Source organism: Daphnia carinata, chromosome 10, assembly GCF_022539665.2.
Source record: "Daphnia carinata strain CSIRO-1 chromosome 10, CSIRO_AGI_Dcar_HiC_V3, whole genome shotgun sequence".
NCBI lineage: Eukaryota > Metazoa > Arthropoda > Branchiopoda > Diplostraca > Daphniidae > Daphnia > Daphnia carinata.
This window is the reverse complement of record NC_081340.1, coordinates 2,810,096-2,831,764: the sequence shown is the minus strand read 5'-3', so window position 1 is coordinate 2,831,764 and position 21,669 is coordinate 2,810,096. Positions and strand designations below refer to the sequence as shown.

The 21,669-nt window shown below is 37.4% G+C and overlaps 4 protein-coding genes across 7 annotated transcripts; 2 read left to right on the top strand and 2 right to left on the bottom strand.

Annotated features, from left to right (window-relative positions):
• Positions 1 to 422: 422 nt before the first annotated feature.
• On the bottom strand, positions 423 to 2,187 carry LOC130699225 (damage-control phosphatase ARMT1-like). Its single transcript, XM_057521531.2, has 6 exons — positions 2,028 to 2,187; positions 1,852 to 1,960; positions 1,535 to 1,776; positions 1,311 to 1,470; positions 726 to 1,251; positions 423 to 650 (listed from the first exon to the last, which is right to left on the bottom strand). The coding sequence occupies exons 1-6, from the start codon at positions 2,084 to 2,086 to the stop codon at positions 427 to 429; spliced, it is 1,320 nt and encodes a 439-aa protein (XP_057377514.1). The 5' UTR covers positions 2,087 to 2,187; the 3' UTR covers positions 423 to 426.
• A 1,662-nt stretch (positions 2,188 to 3,849) lies between these two features.
• LOC130699216 (protein enabled-like) lies at positions 3,850 to 7,948 on the top strand. 3 transcript variants are annotated; one of them, XM_059497136.1, is made up of 9 exons: positions 3,850 to 3,956; positions 4,223 to 4,274; positions 5,013 to 5,178; positions 5,236 to 5,391; positions 5,453 to 5,553; positions 5,619 to 6,042; positions 6,120 to 6,296; positions 6,959 to 7,199; positions 7,259 to 7,948. In XM_059497136.1, exons 2-9 carry the CDS (start codon positions 4,270 to 4,272, stop codon positions 7,285 to 7,287), a joined length of 1,299 nt encoding a protein of 432 aa, XP_059353119.1. In that variant the 5' UTR covers positions 3,850 to 3,956; positions 4,223 to 4,269; the 3' UTR covers positions 7,288 to 7,948. The 3 variants fall into 3 exon arrangements, with proteins under 3 accessions (XP_059353119.1, XP_057377503.1, XP_059353118.1); XM_057521520.2 differs by lacking the exons at positions 3,850 to 3,956; positions 4,223 to 4,274 and adding an exon at positions 4,678 to 4,847; XM_059497135.1 differs by lacking the exons at positions 3,850 to 3,956; positions 4,223 to 4,274 and adding an exon at positions 4,685 to 4,847 and having other exon boundaries at positions 6,123 to 6,296.
• A 622-nt stretch (positions 7,949 to 8,570) lies between these two features.
• Positions 8,571 to 11,217, top strand: LOC130699150 (kanadaptin-like). 2 transcript variants are annotated; one of them, XM_057521470.2, is made up of 7 exons: positions 8,571 to 9,100; positions 9,163 to 9,679; positions 9,816 to 10,002; positions 10,061 to 10,215; positions 10,286 to 10,459; positions 10,521 to 10,924; positions 11,004 to 11,217. In XM_057521470.2, exons 1-7 carry the CDS (start codon positions 8,628 to 8,630, stop codon positions 11,137 to 11,139), a joined length of 2,046 nt encoding a protein of 681 aa, XP_057377453.1. In that variant the 5' UTR covers positions 8,571 to 8,627; the 3' UTR covers positions 11,140 to 11,217. The 2 variants fall into 2 exon arrangements, with proteins under 2 accessions (XP_057377453.1, XP_057377447.1); XM_057521464.2 differs by having other exon boundaries at positions 10,521 to 10,933; positions 10,996 to 11,217.
• Positions 11,218 to 11,323: 106 nt separating this feature from the next.
• On the bottom strand, positions 11,324 to 12,698 carry LOC130699323 (uncharacterized). The gene is made up of 6 exons (XM_057521665.2): positions 12,491 to 12,698; positions 12,241 to 12,387; positions 12,032 to 12,185; positions 11,800 to 11,968; positions 11,566 to 11,727; positions 11,324 to 11,504 (listed from the first exon to the last, which is right to left on the bottom strand). Exons 1-6 carry the CDS (start codon positions 12,634 to 12,636, stop codon positions 11,377 to 11,379), a joined length of 906 nt encoding a protein of 301 aa, XP_057377648.1. The 5' UTR covers positions 12,637 to 12,698; the 3' UTR covers positions 11,324 to 11,376.
• Between the last annotated feature and the right edge of the window lie 8,971 nt (positions 12,699 to 21,669).

Sequence of the window (21,669 nt, the reverse complement as noted above, 5' to 3'; positions counted from 1 at the left end):
TTATGAGCGATGCTTCCTCACGAAAGGAAATCATACATATATACTGGAAAAAGGTAATATTTTACCAACATCTTTGGAAACAAGATGGGCATTTCTAAAAAAACGTTCCTAAAATAATTGGACAATTACAATTTGTTTTCTAAAAAATGAGGTAGTGTCATTAGGCACCCTATAAGATCAACGCGGTGTTCGGATAATACATGGCAGTCAAAAAGTCTTTTTTTTTGCATTATTTAATTAACGTCAGAACAAAATTTTATTTTTTTATCGGAGGTGGTGTATATACTGGAAAAAGGTAATATTTTACCAACATCTTTAGATGGGCATTTCTAAGAGGTTTGAAGATTTTTTTGCAATGTGGTAAAGAACGAAAAAATTTTCTGGGAAATAAATTTACGGTTAATAAATTTGCTTTTCATAAAAACATTATTTCATGAATTGTATTAAACCATAATCTCCTTTAGTCATCCAATCTCTGTCCAACAATTCCAATTCGCTCACCTTGTTTGATGGTAAATCGCAAATTATTTCTGCTTTTATTGTCCTTAATGCAACAAGCGGTGCAGGTTTGAAGCCCTGCAAAAATTTCTCGAAAGTTGTAGTGGACGGCCAGTCGATATCCGCACCTAGCTTTCTATAGTTCAGATCACCTAATGGAAGGCGGGTGGGAGAAATAAGACTACGTTACCGCACAAATAAATTATAAATAATATTTTTTTTTTTACCTTTAAAGATAAGAAGCTGGCTCTGACTTAATTTATTGTAAAGGTTGGGATCTTCATTATTCATAACATGATACGGCAGTGGCAATGTGAAGTAGTCCTCCTCTACCAGCAGAAATTGTTGGGACTTAAAGTAACCAATGCATTTACTTGCAAAACATTGCATTTCTGGGACATCTTTTTCCATATAATGAAGTGCCCATTTAAGATCGCCGGAAGTTGTGTCCGAAACAAACCAGGGAATTTTTTTCACGTAGAAAATAACACGATCGAAGAGCCTGTGAGATACGCAATAAGTTGCAAGGCACAGATCAGCAACCATTTCCAATCCGGCGTTGTCCATTATAATGCCTAGCTCTTTGTTTTGAAAATCTTTTTGAACTTGTTCCACATAACGCCAAAGTTCGTCTGCATTGTTAACTAGAATATGGGAATTGAGTTGTTCAATATCATCTAAAAATGAGCCTGGTTTCGTCTCTGCATTTCCGGCCGAAAGAGATAAGTCGTTGCGATTCGCCCAAAGACTTATCTAACACGAAAATTAATACATAAATACAACGCTTTTAACACCAGGTTAAAAATACAAACCTCTATTAATTTCTTGAAGTTGGCTTGCAACTCTAAAGCACTTGTAATTGTTTGGCTTATGTCATTTGTGTAGGCAGCAAGCTGCCAGAGGACATGTTTTTGGACAATTATTAACTCTTCTTTCATATGACTAAAGGGATCAAGTCTCTTCAGGTAGGTGCTAAGGTAAAATGAAAAAAAATTTATTCAAACGTTTTTCAGAAAAAACTAACAATTGAATATACCTGTTTTCGAAAATGCAATAGATAGCCCTGTACATGTAACACTCCACTAGCAGCCACGGTGAGCTAAACCACTGTGGTGCACTATTGTCTTTTCCCTCCATTAATTCATTATTCCATTTTGCACCATCTGTAAGATGAGATGAAGATATCTCTAGTGGACGTAAGGTTTTGTTGGTTTGTATTTCACTTCTGAGCTGAGACAGTTTTCCTATTATCAATTTCAGATCTTCTATTGTCCCTGCCTAGGATTATGAGGACAGTGTTCATAAATCTTCGCCAATATTTGAGTGATATTTAACAGACTACAGTGGTAGTACCTCTGCTATAGAATTTTCCAGAATTTTGTGTTTATTGCGGCATAGAAAATCTATCACTTTTGTGAGAATCACCGGCATTCTATCTTTGACCGTTGTATAGGCAAAAGAGCTGAGAAAAGTAAAACATTAAACCCTGAAAAGTAGAGTTGGGATAAATATGTTTCATTTTAACCTACCCCGGCACCCTAGCAGATAAGTAGGGATATGGGGTACAGCTTCCAAACGTTGAAGTCATTGTTATTATTTAATGAAATTTATACCAATCTGGTAGCCCCAGTGAACATTTCGATTCACTCAGTACGCTGCCGGACAGGATCGTTGACTTAGATTGTAGAGCGTGAAACGGTTTGGTGTAGAATTCGCCGTGGTAATAGACGGAGCCAAACACATAATTTCCCACGGTTAATCAACCTCAAATGCGGATTTCCAAAGTTTACCCTTAAAATATTTCTAGTGGAACCTGTTTTTCGGTATTTTTTAAGCATATCATGCATGTATACAAATAAGAAATAACATGCGTCGTTTTTACCGTTTAATAATGTCGACATAAATTTGTCATAATTGTACATGGCATTTTGCTGTAACTTAAATTTTACTTCATTCAAATGAATTTCAAATTCATATTTTGCATGCTATTTTGTTTGCTTCAATTGAGCGTAGCGCTCGGCCCCGATCGTCTTTGAACGGGGCAAACTGCGGTTTTGTCGCAAAAAAAATCATCAAACCGTCAGTCCAGTTTAGCCATTTTCGACTGCGGTTCACTTCTCGGTTTGAAATTGGGGATAACCGGTTTGAACCGCCATTTTCAAAAATATTTGAGAAATTTAGCCGCAATTTCAAACCAACCAACCAAATCACTAATTGCTGTATGCGAAATGCAGCGTGGTACTCTGCCGGGCCGTATTTCTGCTTAGTTTTTTCATTCTGTGTAACTCTTTAGTTTTTACTCATTAGTCAGACTCTCAAGCATCCTTGAAGAGTTTCTCCTAAAATCACAATGTATATATATGTATGTGTATATCATACATGCAGTAAAATGTATAACATGGCATTTTGTCTTCAGGTTACAGAAAATCGGCATTTGTCGCTTCACCTTGTTTGAGTCTTCTCGTTGCATAACATTTACTGCGATTAAATCTACACCGTTATATGTTTACGATACTTAAAAGCACGTTACTTTACGTATATTCTAGTGTTTTCTACATGTCGCAAGACAGATAAACTACTTACATTGGACCCGTCTCAAATCGCTAGATAACCTACACAGATAACTAGTAAAGGAAACCAAGTTTGAACAATCAACCGCAAAGAGCAAGCTGCAAAACTGCAACCAGTTCCGATGTTGAAATGTCTCCGTAAAGGCACTCAAAGTAAAAAAAAAAACTCTACGTATATGCACAGTTGGATTTTTCCAGGTATACCAATAAACTTTTAAGCTAAGGTATGCAAAAAACTCCATGTTTATTAAAACACGTTTAAAATTTTGCCACCCTGAGCATTAATTAAACGTTGTTAACTTATTGGAAATCTGTTGTTTAAACATGTATTTGTTTAATTGTCCCGTCCTGAAGGTGAAGCCTTGGGATCAATTAATGTTTGTTGAAATTACATCACCTTACCAATACGAAAGGAACAAAATTTACAATTTCGTAACGTCAATGAAAAATTGTCAATTGATTTTATTATTAAATGTGACTCTTGTGATGCGAATGAGACCACAAAACCTTCTTTAAATGTAGTTGAATCGTACAGACACATGGGATAAAAAAAAGTCTACGATTCGACGAACTACATTGCAATGCAATGTAATTTGATGCAATGATTGCATCAAATGCTAGTACCAGTTTCCCAACTTCTGAATTGCAATTCAAATTTTACAATAGTTACAATTTCAAAATGTTGATTCCTTTTCTAACTTTTTGCTCTTTAGTCTTTACCTGTTTCTATACTGTCTGTGAATGTTGTGACTGTTGAATTTCTCAGGAAAAAAAAATAGTGGAGCTACCTCAGGTTTGTAGCATTAGTTTAACATGGCGCATTGTTGGCTTTAAGTGACAGCTTGAGGGAGTGGTACTTGATATTGACAAACGACATTGTGGTTATTAGTAAGTTATTTCAATCGTTTACTTATGAAAACCTTATGTGGATATTTTTGGGGCGTTAAACTGTACCACTGTGGGTCCCCGCTAACATTTTCGTGCAAAAACGCAGTATAAAGGCCTTGTCAACTGAAGTGTTTCTGCAGCAACCTTGTTTTCCCATAACTAAATTTGTTCATGGACAATTAGCATCTTTATTGTTTTCCTAAAATAATCGTAAATTTTTCTTGAAAAAGTTATTCAAATATCTTACAGTTTGTTTGTATTTACAGATACTTTTTCTCATCTAATTCATGTTATCGGATAACCAACACTGAAAATGAGGTATGTGAACCTATTTGATAGCTGTCATGTAGCTTTTTACTTTTAAATTTAGCATGAATATTCCTTAATTATTTTTTTTCATTGATTGCTTGAGTACTGTTAACATCTTGATTAATAGGAGATATAGTGTCTGTGTATTTTTCAAATGATTTTGCATATTTAATGTGGTGTCAATAATGTGAGGTATTGTTATATGACCTTCGTTATGCAATGTTCCTTTCAAAATCTCTTTCAAAGTTGGTGCCAAAAATTATTATAAATTCAGCTTGCTAACTTCCTTTGAAATTAGCAAAGGGGGACATAAGGGCACTTTATTGATCTGCACTGGCTTGTATTGATCGCCGTACGCGCGCTCTCTGCGCTCAACCGTGCCAGTTGTGCACATCCGAGGGCAAGCTATAGCACATTCTTCTCACCGAAGATGTCAGTCTAAATTCTCCGCGCAGCGTCTTAACTCCCTCTTCCATCGTTGTTGTTTACGCTAGTATAGAATATTGTGAGGGTTTTACATTTATCCTGCTGTGTTTCCTTAATGGATCTTCTGGAGCATAGCAATTGTTTTATAGAGGCACAGTAAAGTCCCACTGTTAATGCACTTATTACTTCATAGGGAATAGAACTGTGATTTCATAACATCTGTAAAATTCTCTTGCTTTTAAAATGTTCAATCTACAAGGAAACGTCTGAGCTAGCGTCCGGAATTCTTAAACTTTTAGTAATTATTTTTGCTAATTCCAGTGAGGTAAGCATAGCTTCAGCTCGTGCTTCGGTTATGGTGTATGACGACACGAACAAACGTTGGATTCCAAGTGGCTCATCGTCAGGCCTTTCGAAGGTGCATATTTATCACCACCAAACCAATAATTCTTTCCGTGTCGTCGGAAGAAAGCTCCAAGACCACGAAGTATTCTAATAATGTTACGTTGTTTATATATGTTTGTAACAAATTTGATTTCACTAGGTCGTAATCAATTGCGCACTGGTTCGTGGATTGAAGTACAATCAAGCCACTCCTACTTTCCATCAGTGGCGGGACAACAAACAAGTTTACGGCCTTAATTTTAGCAGCAAAGATGATGCCGATGCATTTGCAATTGCAATGCTTCGTGCTTTGGAGGTAATTGTAATTGTAAATGATCACGTGTAAACTGCACTAAGGTATCATTATATCGAAACAGACGATGAGCAGCAGTATTCCTCGTTCCACACCTCCGCAAATTCCTCAGGCTATTTATCAAGCACCCAACGGATCCGGATTCGAAGAAGAAAATACTTACATGTTAGACCTGTTGTTACACTTTATCCACAAGTAACGAACCTAATATGCAACTTTGTGTTCAATAGGGTTCAGCAAGAGAGACGGTTATCACAACAACAACAGCAAGGACTGAATCATTCTACCAGTAACCCTGCAATGCAACCAATGAACACACAATCTGTTGGCCATCAAAGAAATAATTCTGCTCCATTAGCTCCTCCTTTACCTGTCGGTCCCCCAGCCCCTCCTCCGCCACCTCCGCCTGCCCCTGTGTTGCCGGGAGGCCCCGTTCCTCCTCCTGCACCCCCTCTTGCTCCACCAGTCCCATCAATGATATTGAATAGCGCTCAACTGGCCCAGCCAACTGGTGGATCATCCCCAATCGGTGCGGGCGGGCCGCCGCCTCCACCACCTCCTCCACCAGGTCTTGGAAGATCGCTTAGCAACGATGGTGATCCTGGATCTCTGGCAAATGCCCTTAAAAATGCCAAATTGAAAAGAAGCAACAAGGTTTGTAAATTTCCACCGTTTTTTTTTTTTTTTTGGTTTTTACATTTTATTTAATTAATCATTTTCTCTATTAAAAGCAGTCAGCAGAGAGCAGCAGTAGTAGCAGTAGTAGCAGCAGCAGTACATATGGTACCATAGGTCGAGGACAAACTGAACGTCCGGGTATAGGCGGAATAGGTTCCATGATGGATGAAATGGCGAAGACGCTTGCTAGACGCCGTGCTGCGGCTGAAAATAAAGACGTTACTCAACCGGTGAGTTTGCTTTTACATCTATTTGGCACCGTATATATGTATACACATATTATATCTATTTTATTATTTTTTGTTTGCCTAAGTGTGCAAATTAGTTCGAACAACTTAAGTCTTTTGCAGTTGGTATTTACATATTTTCTCTAACTAGCAACTCTGCTGGTATCTTTTAAAACTAGATGGATTATTTTATTTTTTAAGGTTTAACGAACTGAAATATATGTTACTGAGTACATAAGAAAAGCTACCTCTATGAATAGCCAAAGCATGTCTGTACAATAGTACAAGGCTAATAAAATAGTCAAGTTGCGTCAATAGACAATTATTGGCATCTTTTGTAACAGTAATGATACCTATGCAAGCCGTATATATTTGAATTATTCGTAGATAAAGCTACAATAACTTGAGACATGGTAAACTTTATATGCATATTTCAGAGGTAAAACTTTTCTTCTAAATTGGTTCGAATTTTGCTGTTCGTTGTTAACATTATTTGGACGTCGTTAATCCGATCGAAGAACCAAATTTCGTTAGCTGTAGGTATAAAGTAACTAAATGGACAGCAATTTTCTAATGCTTCATACGTAGTTCTCATTTCGTACTTAGTATCGACCTTAATCGTTTGCACCCATTAATGATAAAATTTTGTTTATTTTCTGGACAAGGATGATCTAACCGAAAAAAAAAATTTCGGAAGCAGTAAAATAAATGGAAGTAGTATCTTATCGGTTCCTGGAGGAGGTGACTCACCGCTAGGAAATAGGAAACGAAGTGGATCTACTGGAGAAGAGTCAAATTGTCGCATAGGTAATGGCGACGTTGCAGTTGATTTCGATCTACTAAAACAAGAGTTAGTACTGGAAATCCGGAAAGAAATCAACAGAGTGAAACAGGAAATTATCGAAGGTAATCTTATTACGAATTTTGTAAATGTATTTTGTTTTGAGCTTTCTTATATTCCATAGTCATTCGACAAGAATTAGGTCGGCGATAAAGAGTGCCGAGGATCCCACGGAAAGTTTTATTCTATTTTTTTCCACCAGTTTTATTATTTCATTAACTGTATCTTGGCCCTCCCTTAATGAATCGCGCATATTTAATCCCAACACTGCTTAATTCTTTCTACTCGTTTTTTATGACGTTCCATAACGTTCGTCGGAACTCTGCCGACAATTTCTTCTAAGTTGACTCCCTAGCTGACGTACTTTTTTCAAATTCGAATTGGATAGTCCAGACGATGTTGAATGTCTTCTAGTGATAATGTGAAAGTTTAATTTCGTTTTGATGGTGGGATTGGGTTAATCCTATTCTCCTAATTGGTAAAACACAAAAGCCATACTATTTTACTGTCGGTCAACTGCGTCGTTGCCCAGTCTGTTCTTTTTTTTTTCTCCTTTTTTTCACCTTTTTTTCACCCTTTTGCATTGAAAAATATTTTCTACCCTTGAATGAATATGAACGAGGTTCCGCCATAAGTGTGTTTGACAGCGTAACCCCCTTCAATCTCAAAATTTTTTTACTGCAATATTGTTTTATTCTTAAAACGTTTTCTTTGTGTCAATTAAAGCTATCCTGGCAAAGAAAACCAAATTGGGCTGTTTCGTATACCGATTTAAAAATTTCACCAACGAAATAAATTATGTTATAAGCCGAAATGATCCTCCGTTGCTTTGCTAGTTTTCAAGATTTTGTTCTTCAATTTTCAACGCCTTTGCCTCGAGATCACAAGTTGATTATGTTGTCAACTTAAGCACCTCAAAGAATTCCATTCGCGATGTTTCTTGAAGACCAAAATATCCCTTTCGAATCTAGAAAAACGTATTAATCACTTCATTCCAACTTCTGTCTTGTTGGAATTCTTCAAATTTGCCGTTTTGTAAGCTTTAAAGTGTGTACTGTCATGATTGGAGTCCGTTGTGTAATTCTCAATCGATTACTCAATGACTTTGAGAGGTAAATAAAAACATGATTTTCTGCCCTTCACTGGATTGTGGATAAATAGTAGTTTTTTCGTCCAGTATGCTTTAGATACATTTCACTTTACCTTAGCTGAGGTAAATACTGAAATTTTGCGCGCACAAGGGCCTATAGTCCGTTAATGGTTGAAATTTTGTTTGTATCGAAAACGATTTGTTCCACGCTGTTAGTTCCGCCTTTTCAGGGCGGGGCGAGCCATTCCACAATCGTTTTCCACGATATACCGGTACACGTTACGTGCATGCGATTTACCGGCGGCCCATGCTTCACGTTTCATGCTAGTCTGCTACTAGAGATTCGGACGTTGCATTAGCTGTGTGTTATTGTTATTGTGGAATTACTTCACCAACGTCCGAAATGGATGATGTTGCAGAAGTCTTTAAGTGTACTGAAAAAAATACAACTAATACCCCTGTATTTAAAAAACCAGTTGTTGTAGGCAAGAGACCAGGACTGAATATTTCGCGCAAAAAGTCTGATATTGAACAAGCATACGATAAAAACCAAAATTCATCGAAGCAAACCGTATCTTCTGAAAGAAGTAAAGTGAATACGGATAGTGAAACAGACTTGGACGTTTGTTTGCAAACATCAGAAACAGTTATTCAGACTCAAAACAATACACCATGTCTAGCACAAATAAAACCCTTGAACTTGAACTACGTAGCCCCATCAACATCTAGTGTTTGCCAGTTGCCATACATGATTGAAGTTCTTAAGGATGGTGTGATCTTGCAGTGTGAAGACATTGAAAGTAGAAGAAAGCCATTTCTTGTGTTTGGTCGACTCCCAGCATGTGATTTTGTTCTACAGCATCCATCAATTTCCAGGTAGTTATCTGAAAACACATTTAAGCATGAAGCATAGTTAATCAACATTCAACTTTGGCCAGGTATCATGCTGTTTTACAATACAAAACTGGAAGTGAGAAAGATGGCACTGGTTGGTTTTTGTTTGATCTTGGAAGTACTCATGGAACATTCCTAAATAAACAACAGATTCCCGCCAAAGTGTATTGTCGTGTACGGACTGGCCATGTTTTCCGATTTGGAGTTTCTTCAAGATTATTTATACTTCAAGGCCCAGAAGAGGATCAGGAAGCTGTTTCAGAATTTAGTGTTACTGAACTTAAAGAACTAAAATTAAAAAGGGAAGTGGCACTTGAAAAAATCGACTGTGAAATGTCAACAACTGACAATATTCTTGGTTCATCTGCTACTGTGCCACCCTCCACAAGTACTGGTATTAACTGGGGGATGGGAGAAGACGCTGAAGATGAAAACCCCCTAGCTGAAAACCCATTTTCTATAAATGAAGATCTTCTACTTGATGAAAACATATACTTGGAGGATCCTAAGAAAACCCTACGAGGTTGGTTTGAAAGAGAAGGCTATGAACTTGAATACAAGGTATGTCTACCGTTCATCAGGGCCAATTTGAAGTTTATTTCTTTGGCTTTGTTACATAAATATATCTACTTCTAGTAATTTTACTACTTCTAGGAATCTATTAATTCTTTATAAATTCCTCTTTATATATGTATAGGTTGAAGAAAAAAATTATGCCCATTTCATTTGTCGTGTTGAGTTACCAATTGACTCGGCTACTGGAGCACCTATTATTGCAGAAGCGTCAGTTAAGGGTGGAAAGAAAAAAGAAGCCGTAGTTCAATGTGCCTTAGAAGCCTGTCGCATACTTGACCGTCACGGGTTGCTACGGCAGGCTAAACATGGTATAAAAAATTTTGGCGTTCAATTTGCGTGGAATATGAGCTTATTTATATTTCCTAGAGAGCAAGGTACGTCGAAGAAAGCGACAGTACGATGAAGATTATTATTCCAGCGACGAAGATACATTTCTTGATCGAACTGGAGCTGCAGAAAGAAAGAGACAAGCGAGAATGAAAGGCCAAATGTCGGACGTTGTTGAGACATACGAAAGTTTGGTAAGTCAACGGCAAACTAATTCTGACATCACTATGTATTTACTTTTTTTCTTATTATTATTATGAATAGTCAGTTAAGTACAAAGCTGCAGCCAACGAGGTCCTCAAAACCCAACAAACTTTAACTCAGATGACTGCACAGGCACGCAAGCCAGATAAAATAGATACGGATGATGTGGACGCCTATCTAGAAGCGCTGCAGACCTACGAATTAAGCAATAAAACGTCAGCCGCAGCTCTTCGAGTAAGAACTGAAGTGGTTTTAAATTATCGTTGACAAATTATTCAATTGCATTTCTTCGTAGCAAAAACTTGTTCTACTTCAGAAGGAAGAAGCGAGATTGAAAACTTTACTTGATATCGCACGCCCTGCTATCATTGGTGCCTCAGAACTACCGGCTTTAAACACAGTAGTCAGTCAAACAAAAACTGAACATGAGGCACCACTACATCAACAACGTGAAGACCGAGTTAGCTCTGGAAAAAGTTACGAGAAGAAAAGTAGCCCTGTTGCGGGAGATTTGACAGCACATGTAGTTACACTGAAATCGCAAGATGACGTAGTCACTGAACTACATATGTCGGAAACAATTCAAGAGCCTAAGGAAGAAAAACCAAAAAATGAAGCTGGTCAAAGCGAAATGCCTGGCGATAGCGAAAAAATTGGTTTAGTGATCAGAAAACGAAAAAGAATAAAAATGGACGAAATGGGTCTGAGGTACATTTGGTACAAATGTTCTCATCAGATTTCAAATAATTCGGTATCATTTCTTTCCATAGCAATGGACGGAAACCACAAAGTTAACCGGCAACCTGAACTCGCATTACGGTGGCTCGGATGATTCTAAATACGACATGTGGACACCGCCGGAAGAACAAAGTGGCGATGGGAAAAATGCGTTAAACAGAAAATATGGTTACTGATGTCCATGGCCGATAAATTTCATGATTTTTGTTTTTGTTCTATGTGCCGGCGGAATACAGAATCAGGTATTTCTCCGATTTAAGTCGTCCTTGCAACTGAGTATGTATGGTTTATTTTCTCGCAATTCCTCGGTCTTACTTCCAATCAGAATGATTTAAATGTGTTTTTTCCTGCATAACGCTATAACATTTGTTGATATATAGGATTCACACTAATAGCAAGAATTTGATGTTCTTTCATGAATTTGGCGACCGGGACAAAGATGCTCGCCGAGCAGTTTCGCCTGATCTACCACTTCCTGGCAGACGGCGTGATGAGCATTGCAACTGAAATGATGAGCTAACGATTTTTCTACGAACTGCGCCTGCAGATTATGGGAAAATCGTGAGACACCGAAGGAAACAAAAGTATGTTAAGAACAGTACCTTGATTCTCTTCTACTTCAGAACAACTCATTGATTTCCCACGTTTTATATTACATTCCTTGCTCTTCACAATTTCCGACTTGAGCAAATCTAATGTTGTCTTGAGTTCATTAGGAAAATTTTTTTTTGAGGCAGCAGATGAAGAATTTTCAGTTACAAAACCTTATGCAAATTCATTTTTCAACAAAAAACATGTTCATCGTTTTTCACAAAAAATTAATGGAAATGTGATACCTGGTAAATTTGTTTTAACTTCTTCATACTTTGTGTGCAACATATCAACACCTCGGAGGCTGTTCATAGATAACCCTTCACAGTCAATTAACCTACATTCGTAATCATTCAATGTATTCCCATGGTCAACCTCTTCCTCTAACTGCCTTTTGGGATTTATCAGGGCATACTGATAAAAAATATTATAGCTTTCTCCTAGGGACAGAAAATTATTATTCTATTAGATGGGTACCTTGTTTGGTGTGCTAGAAGTACAAAAGAAAAAGGCTTTGTGGAGAAATAGTTTATAAAAAATAAACTGGGCTTCCAGAATGTCTCGTTCCTTCAATTGTATTACAAACAGCATCAATTCCTGGAATTCACACAATGTAAAGCGGATCTTGGATCTAAAAGGAAAGGCAAGTTACCACACTCCCAGTATAAAAATTTATCATAATATACCTAGATTGTTGGGTAAAATAGAATCCATACATCAGATAGAGTCCACCAACTCTTGATTCAAATGTGTGGCTGGTATTCAAAACAATAGTTTTTGCTATCACCAAGAGCTCACTGGCAAGCTGAGGCAGTTCATCAGAACTCCGTCCACTATTATAAATATCAATTAGATACATCCATAAATAAAAATTGTAATGATGAGAAAACAATGAAAATAAGGAATTTGATGCATCTAACCAATCTTTTTACGTACCAAAATATCAATTCAAAGTTAGACTTTTTCCATATCTGAGCAAAGTTTGAAAAACTAAGATTCGTTTTTGCTGAAAGCGAGAATTTTTCTACCAATAATTCACAGTCGTTCAAGCTTCCAACAGCAACGATATGATCATCCGTCATGTTGGTTTTTGAAAACAGATTTGAAACCTTAAAAGTTTGTTTGTTGTGTTATTTAAGGTGCCCTCGGGTGCAGGGTTGCCCTGTGTGCTATTACATCGAGCCCAACCATGGTTTACAGGGAAGGTGAGACCAGAACATGGCCGACTGTAATAATGGCCAGTCAACGCGCAATACCTCCTGCGGATAAAACTAAATTGCCAGAAGAACGTAAAAGCCCAAATCGAATTCCACTTTCCACAGCTTCATTCCACCCATTCCGATTTCCTTTACTTTTGCCACTGATTGGCAATGGGGGAGATGGTGTACAAAAGTCGTAGTACCTCTACCGTAATTCCACTTTCCACTGCTTTTTTCGACTCATTTCAATTCTCTATTAGTTACGAAACAGTGGAAAGAGGAGTTTATCTCTGGAGAGCTGTCTCACCCAGAGAAGTAAAGCTGTATCACCAGAAAAGGTCATCACACTGCCCTGAGAGTATAGCATAGCTTTGGTCATGTCGCTTATAAAATGAGTGCCACGTTAATAATCTTGTATTGCCAATTCTTTCTTCCTCACCTCATTGCCATGATCATTGTGGCTAGGATCAAAGTCTACAAAGAAACTGAAATTCATTATTCTCATGTCATGACATGATACATTGTTTTCATAAACAGAAGCAGAACATATTGGCAGCCATGAAGCATTATAGTTGCTTCAAAGAATTTTGTTCCATGTCTGGTGAGTGGTTGACAATGTTGACCATTCTATTGTAAGCTTTTTTCTGTAGGTTAATGTCAAAAAACACTTATTTAAGAACTTTGAGTACTGCCTATCCTTATAACAATGGAACACTGATGTTGATTGCATTGCAGAAATAAAAATGAACATGTTTGCAAGATGTATTTTTTGTGAATTGAAACAAAATGTTTATTTATTTCAGAGTTGCTGTTAAGATGTTTACTGTTTCCTTGCGAAAAATGTGCTGATTTGTTACAGTATTCTAAAAATAATCATGTAATTGATGGCTGCCATGAAGGTGACTGAGGTTTTTAAAGTAAAGCTTTTGAGTAAAAGCTAGATGTTGTGAAAAACTGATAAATGTTTTATGCTGGAAATTTTTGAAAAGTAACAAAGAGCTTGCTGAGTTCGTTTTTTGATTGCCCCATGTGTTAACTATTTTAATGATTTTATCCACTGTCTCTTATCAGGGGTTGCTTCTGGTTCTCAAAGCCAGGACACTGCTTTTTTCGACGCGTCGAGTAGGATAAGTCCTCATCATCCCGCACAAATCTATAAAGTCACAGCGATACACTGTTTCATTCGCGCATAAATAGAACCCTGGTTGTACCACTACCAATGACTTTGAAAGAGCACAATTAGGTATCTAAACTCATCTTCGGAGAAATGGACTTGTAAGTAAACATGAAGCATTTTTCCTACTTTTTTGCCAACCATATCTAATCTCCATAACAATTTTCTGTTCAATAGGAAAGAATTTTGATTGCACTGGGAATACATCTATCACAATGCAACATTCTATTGGAGCTACTTTTATTATTATTATTCATTATTATTATTATCTATTATTATATTATTATTTTTCTCCTAATAGATGGCGTCTGGATTTCGAAAATGTCTGCGCTCGAGTCTTCTGCTTTTCTACATCCGCATCATTTGGTATTGTATCATTAATTAAAATTTTAATGTGTGTAATAGATTAACACTACTGGAGGAAGGAACAGCTTCGGGATTGAGAGTCCTAAAAATATACAACAATGAGCCTACATTTAAGTTGTAGCACAAAATTTGTGCAACCACGATTCTGCCCTAACACCAGTGCAGTTTGGAGTGCTTGACAGGTGAATGCTGCACTAACATTCCATAACAATTATCAATTATCTGCTATATTTACATAACTTTTTTTTGTTACAGGGAATGAGTGTTATTGATGTAAAAGATGCAAAATGTTGAATGTTCAAAAGACCTGACAGAGTGTAGGACATTTTGGTTACACAGATTTGAAACTAGTTTTCTCATGTTGGTTATTTCAAGCCTGAAATAGCTGTGCAGTAAACGATTTGCGAGGCATGCGCCTATTTCCTTTTTGATGACAAGATGAAAAGAACATATTGAGTGAACTTAAGGAACCCAAAGATCCTTACAGCTCATGTATCCATGTTTCCAAAGTTCTGCAGTCCTCTGATCAGAAACATAAATTTTTCGTCTTGTTTTTCAGGTTGCTATTGCAGAATCACATTAAGGTAAATTTAAAAAGAAGATGAAATGTAGACGTACTCGGAAAGAAATGTTGAGTTTTGCTTCAACGATGGATTTCCTTTCCTTCAGTATTCAAAGGTGCTAATCGGTTACAGTGTTAATTCCGAAATTAGCTCTGGTTCACCAATCGGTATGTTTTACGTGTTATTGCTTGACTAGGGATTGGATTTCGCCATCCAGGCTTAGTAGAAGCTGTGCGTTTTGGCTTCTAAATGATGCACCGAGAATTCTCCGTCTACACTGGAAATTTTCCACCTGGTAATGCTTTTTCACGCATTTTGTTTAGCCTTCTTGTTTTAATCATTCATCCGTCATACTAGGCGAAACACTGCTAAAAGAACGGCAGATACCTTTGGACAATGGTTACGTCAAATGCGATAAATGCATTCGTCTACTCAACATAGGTCAGCTGTGCCTGCCTGATCGATTGCAATCAAGAACTATCATTAGTCAAAATTTTTAAAAGGTGAGACCGAATGGTGTGTTTCTATTGATATCTCTCTTAAGTTGATACATAAGTAGATCTTTCTGGAATTCGTGATTAAACCTGAGAGGTTTGACAAAAACAAACAAACAAAAGAACTGGATCCAACTAACAGTTGTCGTGTCTAAAACCGGGTTCAGAGGATCTGCCATGAATATATCCCAAACGATTACCTGTGGTACCCTAGCAGGCCTTGAATGGCGAACGAGCGTCTAATAGTTTTGAATGTTGCAACTTACCCCACTTTAAGCGCAATTCCAAAATACCCGCTGCCAAGGGATTTGTATCTAACACTCTTTGTTTTCGACTGATGCCTACACAGAATTCTTTTTCCGCACAATGAGCGGACGTGAGGCTTTGGTGAATACTGCCGTAAGGACTGCCGCTCCATACAACCGTTATCATTGCAACATCTTTTCAAAGGTACGTGCAACGACGATTTGTAAATTCATTTTAAAGGTCTTTCAGTAAGATTAAACTGTAAGAAATTCTACATTCAGTTTGTTTATGGAGCCGAGGGTCTGGACCCACCTACATGAAAGCCAAAGATCGCCCTGTAGTTTTTTAAGAGCTCCAGATCTATCAAAGCAGCGTCTATTAATGTCGATGAAGATCCTTTTGATCACGTAACAAGATGTTGATACAATTATGGAGGACATGCCTTTAAAACGCTTGGGGTCGGCTTCAGAATCTTTTGCCAGACGTTTTATGGGACTCTGCCGGAACAACGAATATGAGTCATGTAAGTCACATGAGTAAGAATTTTTATTCTTAACATGTTTTGTTCTTCTTAATGTAGATTCAGACTATGCTGGAACGAAAAAAAATCCTTATTAGGAAAACAACGAATAAATTATAATGATTGTTGGACGACATGGAATTTCTATAATGAATTTACATTCCCCATACGGTATTTAAAATTTAAAAAATTGAAGTGCATATCTGGGCTCCCTTCTTTTCTGTAGCCCCGTTTCCCCTTGACTCATAATAAGCCCGTAGGGGGTCATGCCCCTACTGTACGGTATATATAAAAATAACATATACCGAGGTTTGGAGGGCTCTGGCCGGAAAGGGGACGTGGGGGGTCCGCTTAGTCCGATGAAGTGTTCATGGAGGGCTACGTGGCTACCCACAAATCCGAATTAAAGGTTAATCGCTCCTGTAAAAATGTTCCATTTCTTCGGCTCTTCTTCCGGCTTCTCTTAGCCAAGCACCGGGTAATCTCCCCGGTGGGTCAACCAAGGCAGTGTCTCCCCCTGCCTTGGTTGGCGGCAATTTTTGAAAGGGTTGTTTTGCCTTTCGAAAGTTGCAAAATCATTTAACTGTGCAGAGTAATGTTAATACAATTTTTTTTATTTAAAAAAAATCAAAACTTATTTACTGAATTCTTACTCCGCTCTTTTTTTTTGTGTGTGTGTCCGGTTACGTTATTATCAATGACATACGTCTCATAACAGCGCTTAAATTTCTACAAGCCTTTTACTTAATTCGCTTTAAGACCATTTGTTCTATTTTATTTAATATTGATGAATGTGAATATGCACTATATTGGTTATGATCGATGCAGACTCTTCGAGGAATCGAACCTCATACGTAAGGCGTACCGAGGCGATGCTCTACCATCGAGCCATAAGTCATTTAATTTATTTTGCATTTGTCTTTGTTACTTACGGACATCCCTTTTACACTCAATGAAAATGATCAAAAGCCAAAGTAATGTGACATTTTTTATATATGCATTTAACCTTTCACTTAAATGGGTTTCGAACCCAAGACTACCAGCATTGTAACCGGACACTCTACCACAGAGCTACATACCTTATGAGATATTTGACAGATAAGCAATTATTTTTGCCAGCTTCCAAAAACTGCCTTTATAAAACTGTCGTCTGGATACGAGGATATATTTGGAAAATCAATATGTATCTCATGGCCCAATGGTTGAGCATCAGCAGAGCATGCTGAAAGGCTGGGGATCGATTCCCAAATGAGAAAAATTAAAAACTGTTCTGAACAATACATTGATTTATAACAAATTAATTCCGCACTGTGGCTTAAAAATCTCTAGATCAAAGATTGGAGTGCGTGTACTACAATCAGGTATAGCCGAAATTAAAATGCTATCATCTGTAATCCAATCAGACAAACAATCGCGCTACGAGGATGGAGCTAGGCCTCAAATAGTTAGGATAAACTGCGCCGCGCAGAACTTAGAAGAATGCAAAGCACCAAACACAAGCGCAAGCGAAAAAAAAGGGCAGAGTAAGAAATCAGTAAATAAGTTTTGATTTTTTTTAAATAAAAAAAATTGTATTAACATTACTCTGCACAGTTAAATGATTTTGCAACTTTCGAAAGGCAAAACAACCCTTTCAAAAATTGCCGCCAACCAAGGCAGGGGGAGACACTGCCTTGGTTGACCCACCGGGGAGATTACCCGGTGCTTGGCTAAGAGAAGCCGGAAGAAGAGCCGAAGAAATGGAACATTTTTACAGGAGCGATTAACCTTTAATTCGGATTTGTGGGTAGCCACGTAGCCCTCCATGAACACTTCATCGGACTAAGCGGACCCCCCACGTCCCCTTTCCGGCCAGAGCCCTCCAAACCTCGGTATATGTTATTTTTATATATACCGTACAGTAGGGGCATGACCCCCTACGGGCTTATTATGAGTCAAGGGGAAACGGGGCTACAGAAAAGAAGGGAGCCCAGATATGCACTTCAATTTTTTAAATTTTAAATACCGTATGGGGAATGTAAATTCATTATAGAAATTCCATGTCGTCCAACAATCATTATAATTTATTCGTTGTTTTCCTAATAAGGATTTTTTTTCGTTCCAGCATAGTCTGAATCTACATTAAGAAGAACAAAACATGTTAAGAATAAAAATTCTTACTCATGTGACTTACATGACTCATATTCGTTGTTCCGGCAGAGTCCCATAAAACGTCTGGCAAAAGATTCTGAAGCCGACCCCAAGCGTTTTAAAGGCATGTCCTCCATAATTGTATCAACATCTTGTTACGTGATCAAAAGGATCTTCATCGACATTAATAGACGCTGCTTTGATAGATCTGGAGCTCTTAAAAAACTACAGGGCGATCTTTGGCTTTCATGTAGGTGGGTCCAGACCCTCGGCTCCATAAACAAACTGAATGTAGAATTTCTTACAGTTTAATCTTACTGAAAGACCTTTAAAATGAATTTACAAATCGTCGTTGCACGTACCTTTGAAAAGATGTTGCAATGATAACGGTTGTATGGAGCGGCAGTCCTTACGGCAGTATTCACCAAAGCCTCACGTCCGCTCATTGTGCGGAAAAAGAATTCTGTGTAGGCATCAGTCGAAAACAAAGAGTGTTAGATACAAATCCCTTGGCAGCGGGTATTTTGGAATTGCGCTTAAAGTGGGGTAAGTTGCAACATTCAAAACTATTAGACGCTCGTTCGCCATTCAAGGCCTGCTAGGGTACCACAGGTAATCGTTTGGGATATATTCATGGCAGATCCTCTGAACCCGGTTTTAGACACGACAACTGTTAGTTGGATCCAGTTCTTTTGTTTGTTTGTTTTTGTCAAACCTCTCAGGTTTAATCACGAATTCCAGAAAGATCTACTTATGTATCAACTTAAGAGAGATATCAATAGAAACACACCATTCGGTCTCACCTTTTAACAATTTTGACTAATGATAGTTCTTGATTGCAATCGATCAGGCAGGCACAGCTGACCTATGTTGAGTAGACGAATGCATTTATCGCATTTGACGTAACCATTGTCCAAAGGTATCTGCCGTTCTTTTAGCAGTGTTTCGCCTAGTATGACGGATGAATGATTAAAACAAGAAGGCTAAACAAAATGCGTGAAAAAGCATTACCAGGTGGAAAATTTCCAGTGTAGACGGAGAATTCTCGGTGCATCATTTAGAAGCCAAAACGCACAGCTTCTACTAAGCCTGGATGGCGAAATCCAATCCCTAGTCAAGCAATAACACGTAAAACATACCGATTGGTGAACCAGAGCTAATTTCGGAATTAACACTGTAACCGATTAGCACCTTTGAATACTGAAGGAAAGGAAATCCATCGTTGAAGCAAAACTCAACATTTCTTTCCGAGTATGTCTACATTTCATCTTCTTTTTAAATTTACCTTAATGTGATTCTGCAATAGCAACCTGAAAAACAAGACGAAAAATTTATGTTTCTGATCAGAGGACTGCAGAACTTTGGAAACATGGATACATGAGCTGTAAGGATCTTTGGGTTCCTTAAGTTCACTCAATATGTTCTTTTCATCTTGTCATCAAAAAGGAAATAGGCGCATGCCTCGCAAATCGTTTACTGCACAGCTATTTCAGGCTTGAAATAACCAACATGAGAAAACTAGTTTCAAATCTGTGTAACCAAAATGTCCTACACTCTGTCAGGTCTTTTGAACATTCAACATTTTGCATCTTTTACATCAATAACACTCATTCCCTGTAACAAAAAAAAGTTATGTAAATATAGCAGATAATTGATAATTGTTATGGAATGTTAGTGCAGCATTCACCTGTCAAGCACTCCAAACTGCACTGGTGTTAGGGCAGAATCGTGGTTGCACAAATTTTGTGCTACAACTTAAATGTAGGCTCATTGTTGTATATTTTTAGGACTCTCAATCCCGAAGCTGTTCCTTCCTCCAGTAGTGTTAATCTATTACACACATTAAAATTTTAATTAATGATACAATACCAAATGATGCGGATGTAGAAAAGCAGAAGACTCGAGCGCAGACATTTTCGAAATCCAGACGCCATCTATTAGGAGAAAAATAATAATATAATAATAGATAATAATAATAATGAATAATAATAATAAAAGTAGCTCCAATAGAATGTTGCATTGTGATAGATGTATTCCCAGTGCAATCAAAATTCTTTCCTATTGAACAGAAAATTGTTATGGAGATTAGATATGGTTGGCAAAAAAGTAGGAAAAATGCTTCATGTTTACTTACAAGTCCATTTCTCCGAAGATGAGTTTAGATACCTAATTGTGCTCTTTCAAAGTCATTGGTAGTGGTACAACCACTTTATAGATTTGTGCGGGATGATGAGGACTTATCCTACTCGACGCGTCGAAAAAAGCAGTGTCCTGGCTTTGAGAACCAGAAGCAACCCCTGATAAGAGACAGTGGATAAAATCATTAAAATAGTTAACACATGGGGCAATCAAAAAACGAACTCAGCAAGCTCTTTGTTACTTTTCAAAAATTTCCAGCATAAAACATTTATCAGTTTTTCACAACATCTAGCTTTTACTCAAAAGCTTTACTTTAAAAACCTCAGTCACCTTCATGGCAGCCATCAATTACATGATTATTTTTAGAATACTGTAACAAATCAGCACATTTTTCGCAAGGAAACAGTAAACATCTTAACAGCAACTCTGAAATAAATAAACATTTTGTTTCAATTCACAAAAAATACATCTTGCAAACATGTTCATTTTTATTTCTGCAATGCAATCAACATCAGTGTTCCATTGTTATAAGGATAGGCAGTACTCAAAGTTCTTAAATAAGTGTTTTATGACATTAACCTACAGAAAAAAGCTTACAATAGAATGGTCAACATTGTCAACCACTCACCAGACATGGAACAAAATTCTTTGAAGCAACTATAATGCTTCATGGCTGCCAATATGTTCTGCTTCTGTTTATGAAAACAATGTATCATGTCATGACATGAGAATAATGAATTTCAGTTTCTTTGTAGACTTTGATCCTAGCCACAATGATCATGGCAATGAGGTGAGGAAGAAAGAATTGGCAATACAAGATTATTAACGTGGCACTCATTTTATAAGCGACATGACCAAAGCTATGCTATACTCTCAGGGCAGTGTGATGATGGTTCGTTTTCTTCCGCCACCTATGAACGGGAAACCGAAACATTTTCGAAAAACAAGTTATGGTTCACGTCACCATTAGAATAAACAACAATTTTAGCGGAATCAGCGTTCAATTTTTAGTACTTTGTGTGATTTTCAACTAATTCCAATTAGCATCCGTTTTTGCCAGTTTTTGAGTCAAAGTTCCCAAGGTAATTCCTCTCGCTTTTTTCAACTTATTGGTTGTTTTCCTCCAAAAATATCAAATAATGAACTAATTATGCATGATTTACATTCAGCATTCAACGAGAATCACGAATATTGGTTTTATTTTTTTTGGAATGTTAAGTCTTTGAATTAAACAGAACGATGTGCTTTCATACGGGGATTACCGTTGGAATTTTCCCTAAAAAA

What these genes read in the sequence shown, in the direction of transcription:
- LOC130699323 (XM_057521665.2), bottom strand. Translation starts at nt 12,636, where the DNA reads ATGACGGATGATCATATCGTTGCTGTTGGAAGCTTGAACGACTGTGAA. An exon ending in TATTTTACCCAACAATCTAG is followed by an intron (nt 12,186 to 12,240) that starts GTATATTATGAT and finishes CTTTCCTTTTAG; the next exon opens with ATCCAAGATCCGCTTTACAT. An exon ending in AGTTAAAACAAATTTACCAG is followed by an intron (nt 11,728 to 11,799) that starts GTATCACATTTC and finishes AATTTGCATAAG; the next exon opens with GTTTTGTAACTGAAAATTCT.
- LOC130699150 (XM_057521470.2), top strand. Translation starts at nt 8,628, where the DNA reads ATGGATGATGTTGCAGAAGTCTTTAAGTGTACTGAAAAAAATACAACT. An exon ending in CGTCAGCCGCAGCTCTTCGA is followed by an intron (nt 10,460 to 10,520) that starts GTAAGAACTGAA and finishes ATTTCTTCGTAG; the next exon opens with CAAAAACTTGTTCTACTTCA. An exon ending in AGAATAAAAATGGACGAAAT is followed by an intron (nt 10,925 to 11,003) that starts GGGTCTGAGGTA and finishes ATAGCAATGGAC; the next exon opens with GGAAACCACAAAGTTAACCG.
- LOC130699225 (XM_057521531.2), bottom strand. Translation starts at nt 2,086, where the DNA reads ATGACTTCAACGTTTGGAAGCTGTACCCCATATCCCTACTTATCTGCT. An exon ending in TTATCTGCTAGGGTGCCGGG is followed by an intron (nt 1,961 to 2,027) that starts GTAGGTTAAAAT and finishes TACTTTTCTCAG; the next exon opens with CTCTTTTGCCTATACAACGG. An exon ending in TGGAAAATTCTATAGCAGAG is followed by an intron (nt 1,777 to 1,851) that starts GTACTACCACTG and finishes TCATAATCCTAG; the next exon opens with GCAGGGACAATAGAAGATCT.
- LOC130699216 (XM_057521520.2), top strand. Translation starts at nt 4,807, where the DNA reads ATGGATCTTCTGGAGCATAGCAATTGTTTTATAGAGGCACA. An exon ending in AATTGTTTTATAGAGGCACA is followed by an intron (nt 4,848 to 5,012) that starts GTAAAGTCCCAC and finishes TGCTAATTCCAG; the next exon opens with TGAGGTAAGCATAGCTTCAG. An exon ending in GAAGAAGAAAATACTTACAT is followed by an intron (nt 5,554 to 5,618) that starts GTTAGACCTGTT and finishes TGTGTTCAATAG; the next exon opens with GGTTCAGCAAGAGAGACGGT.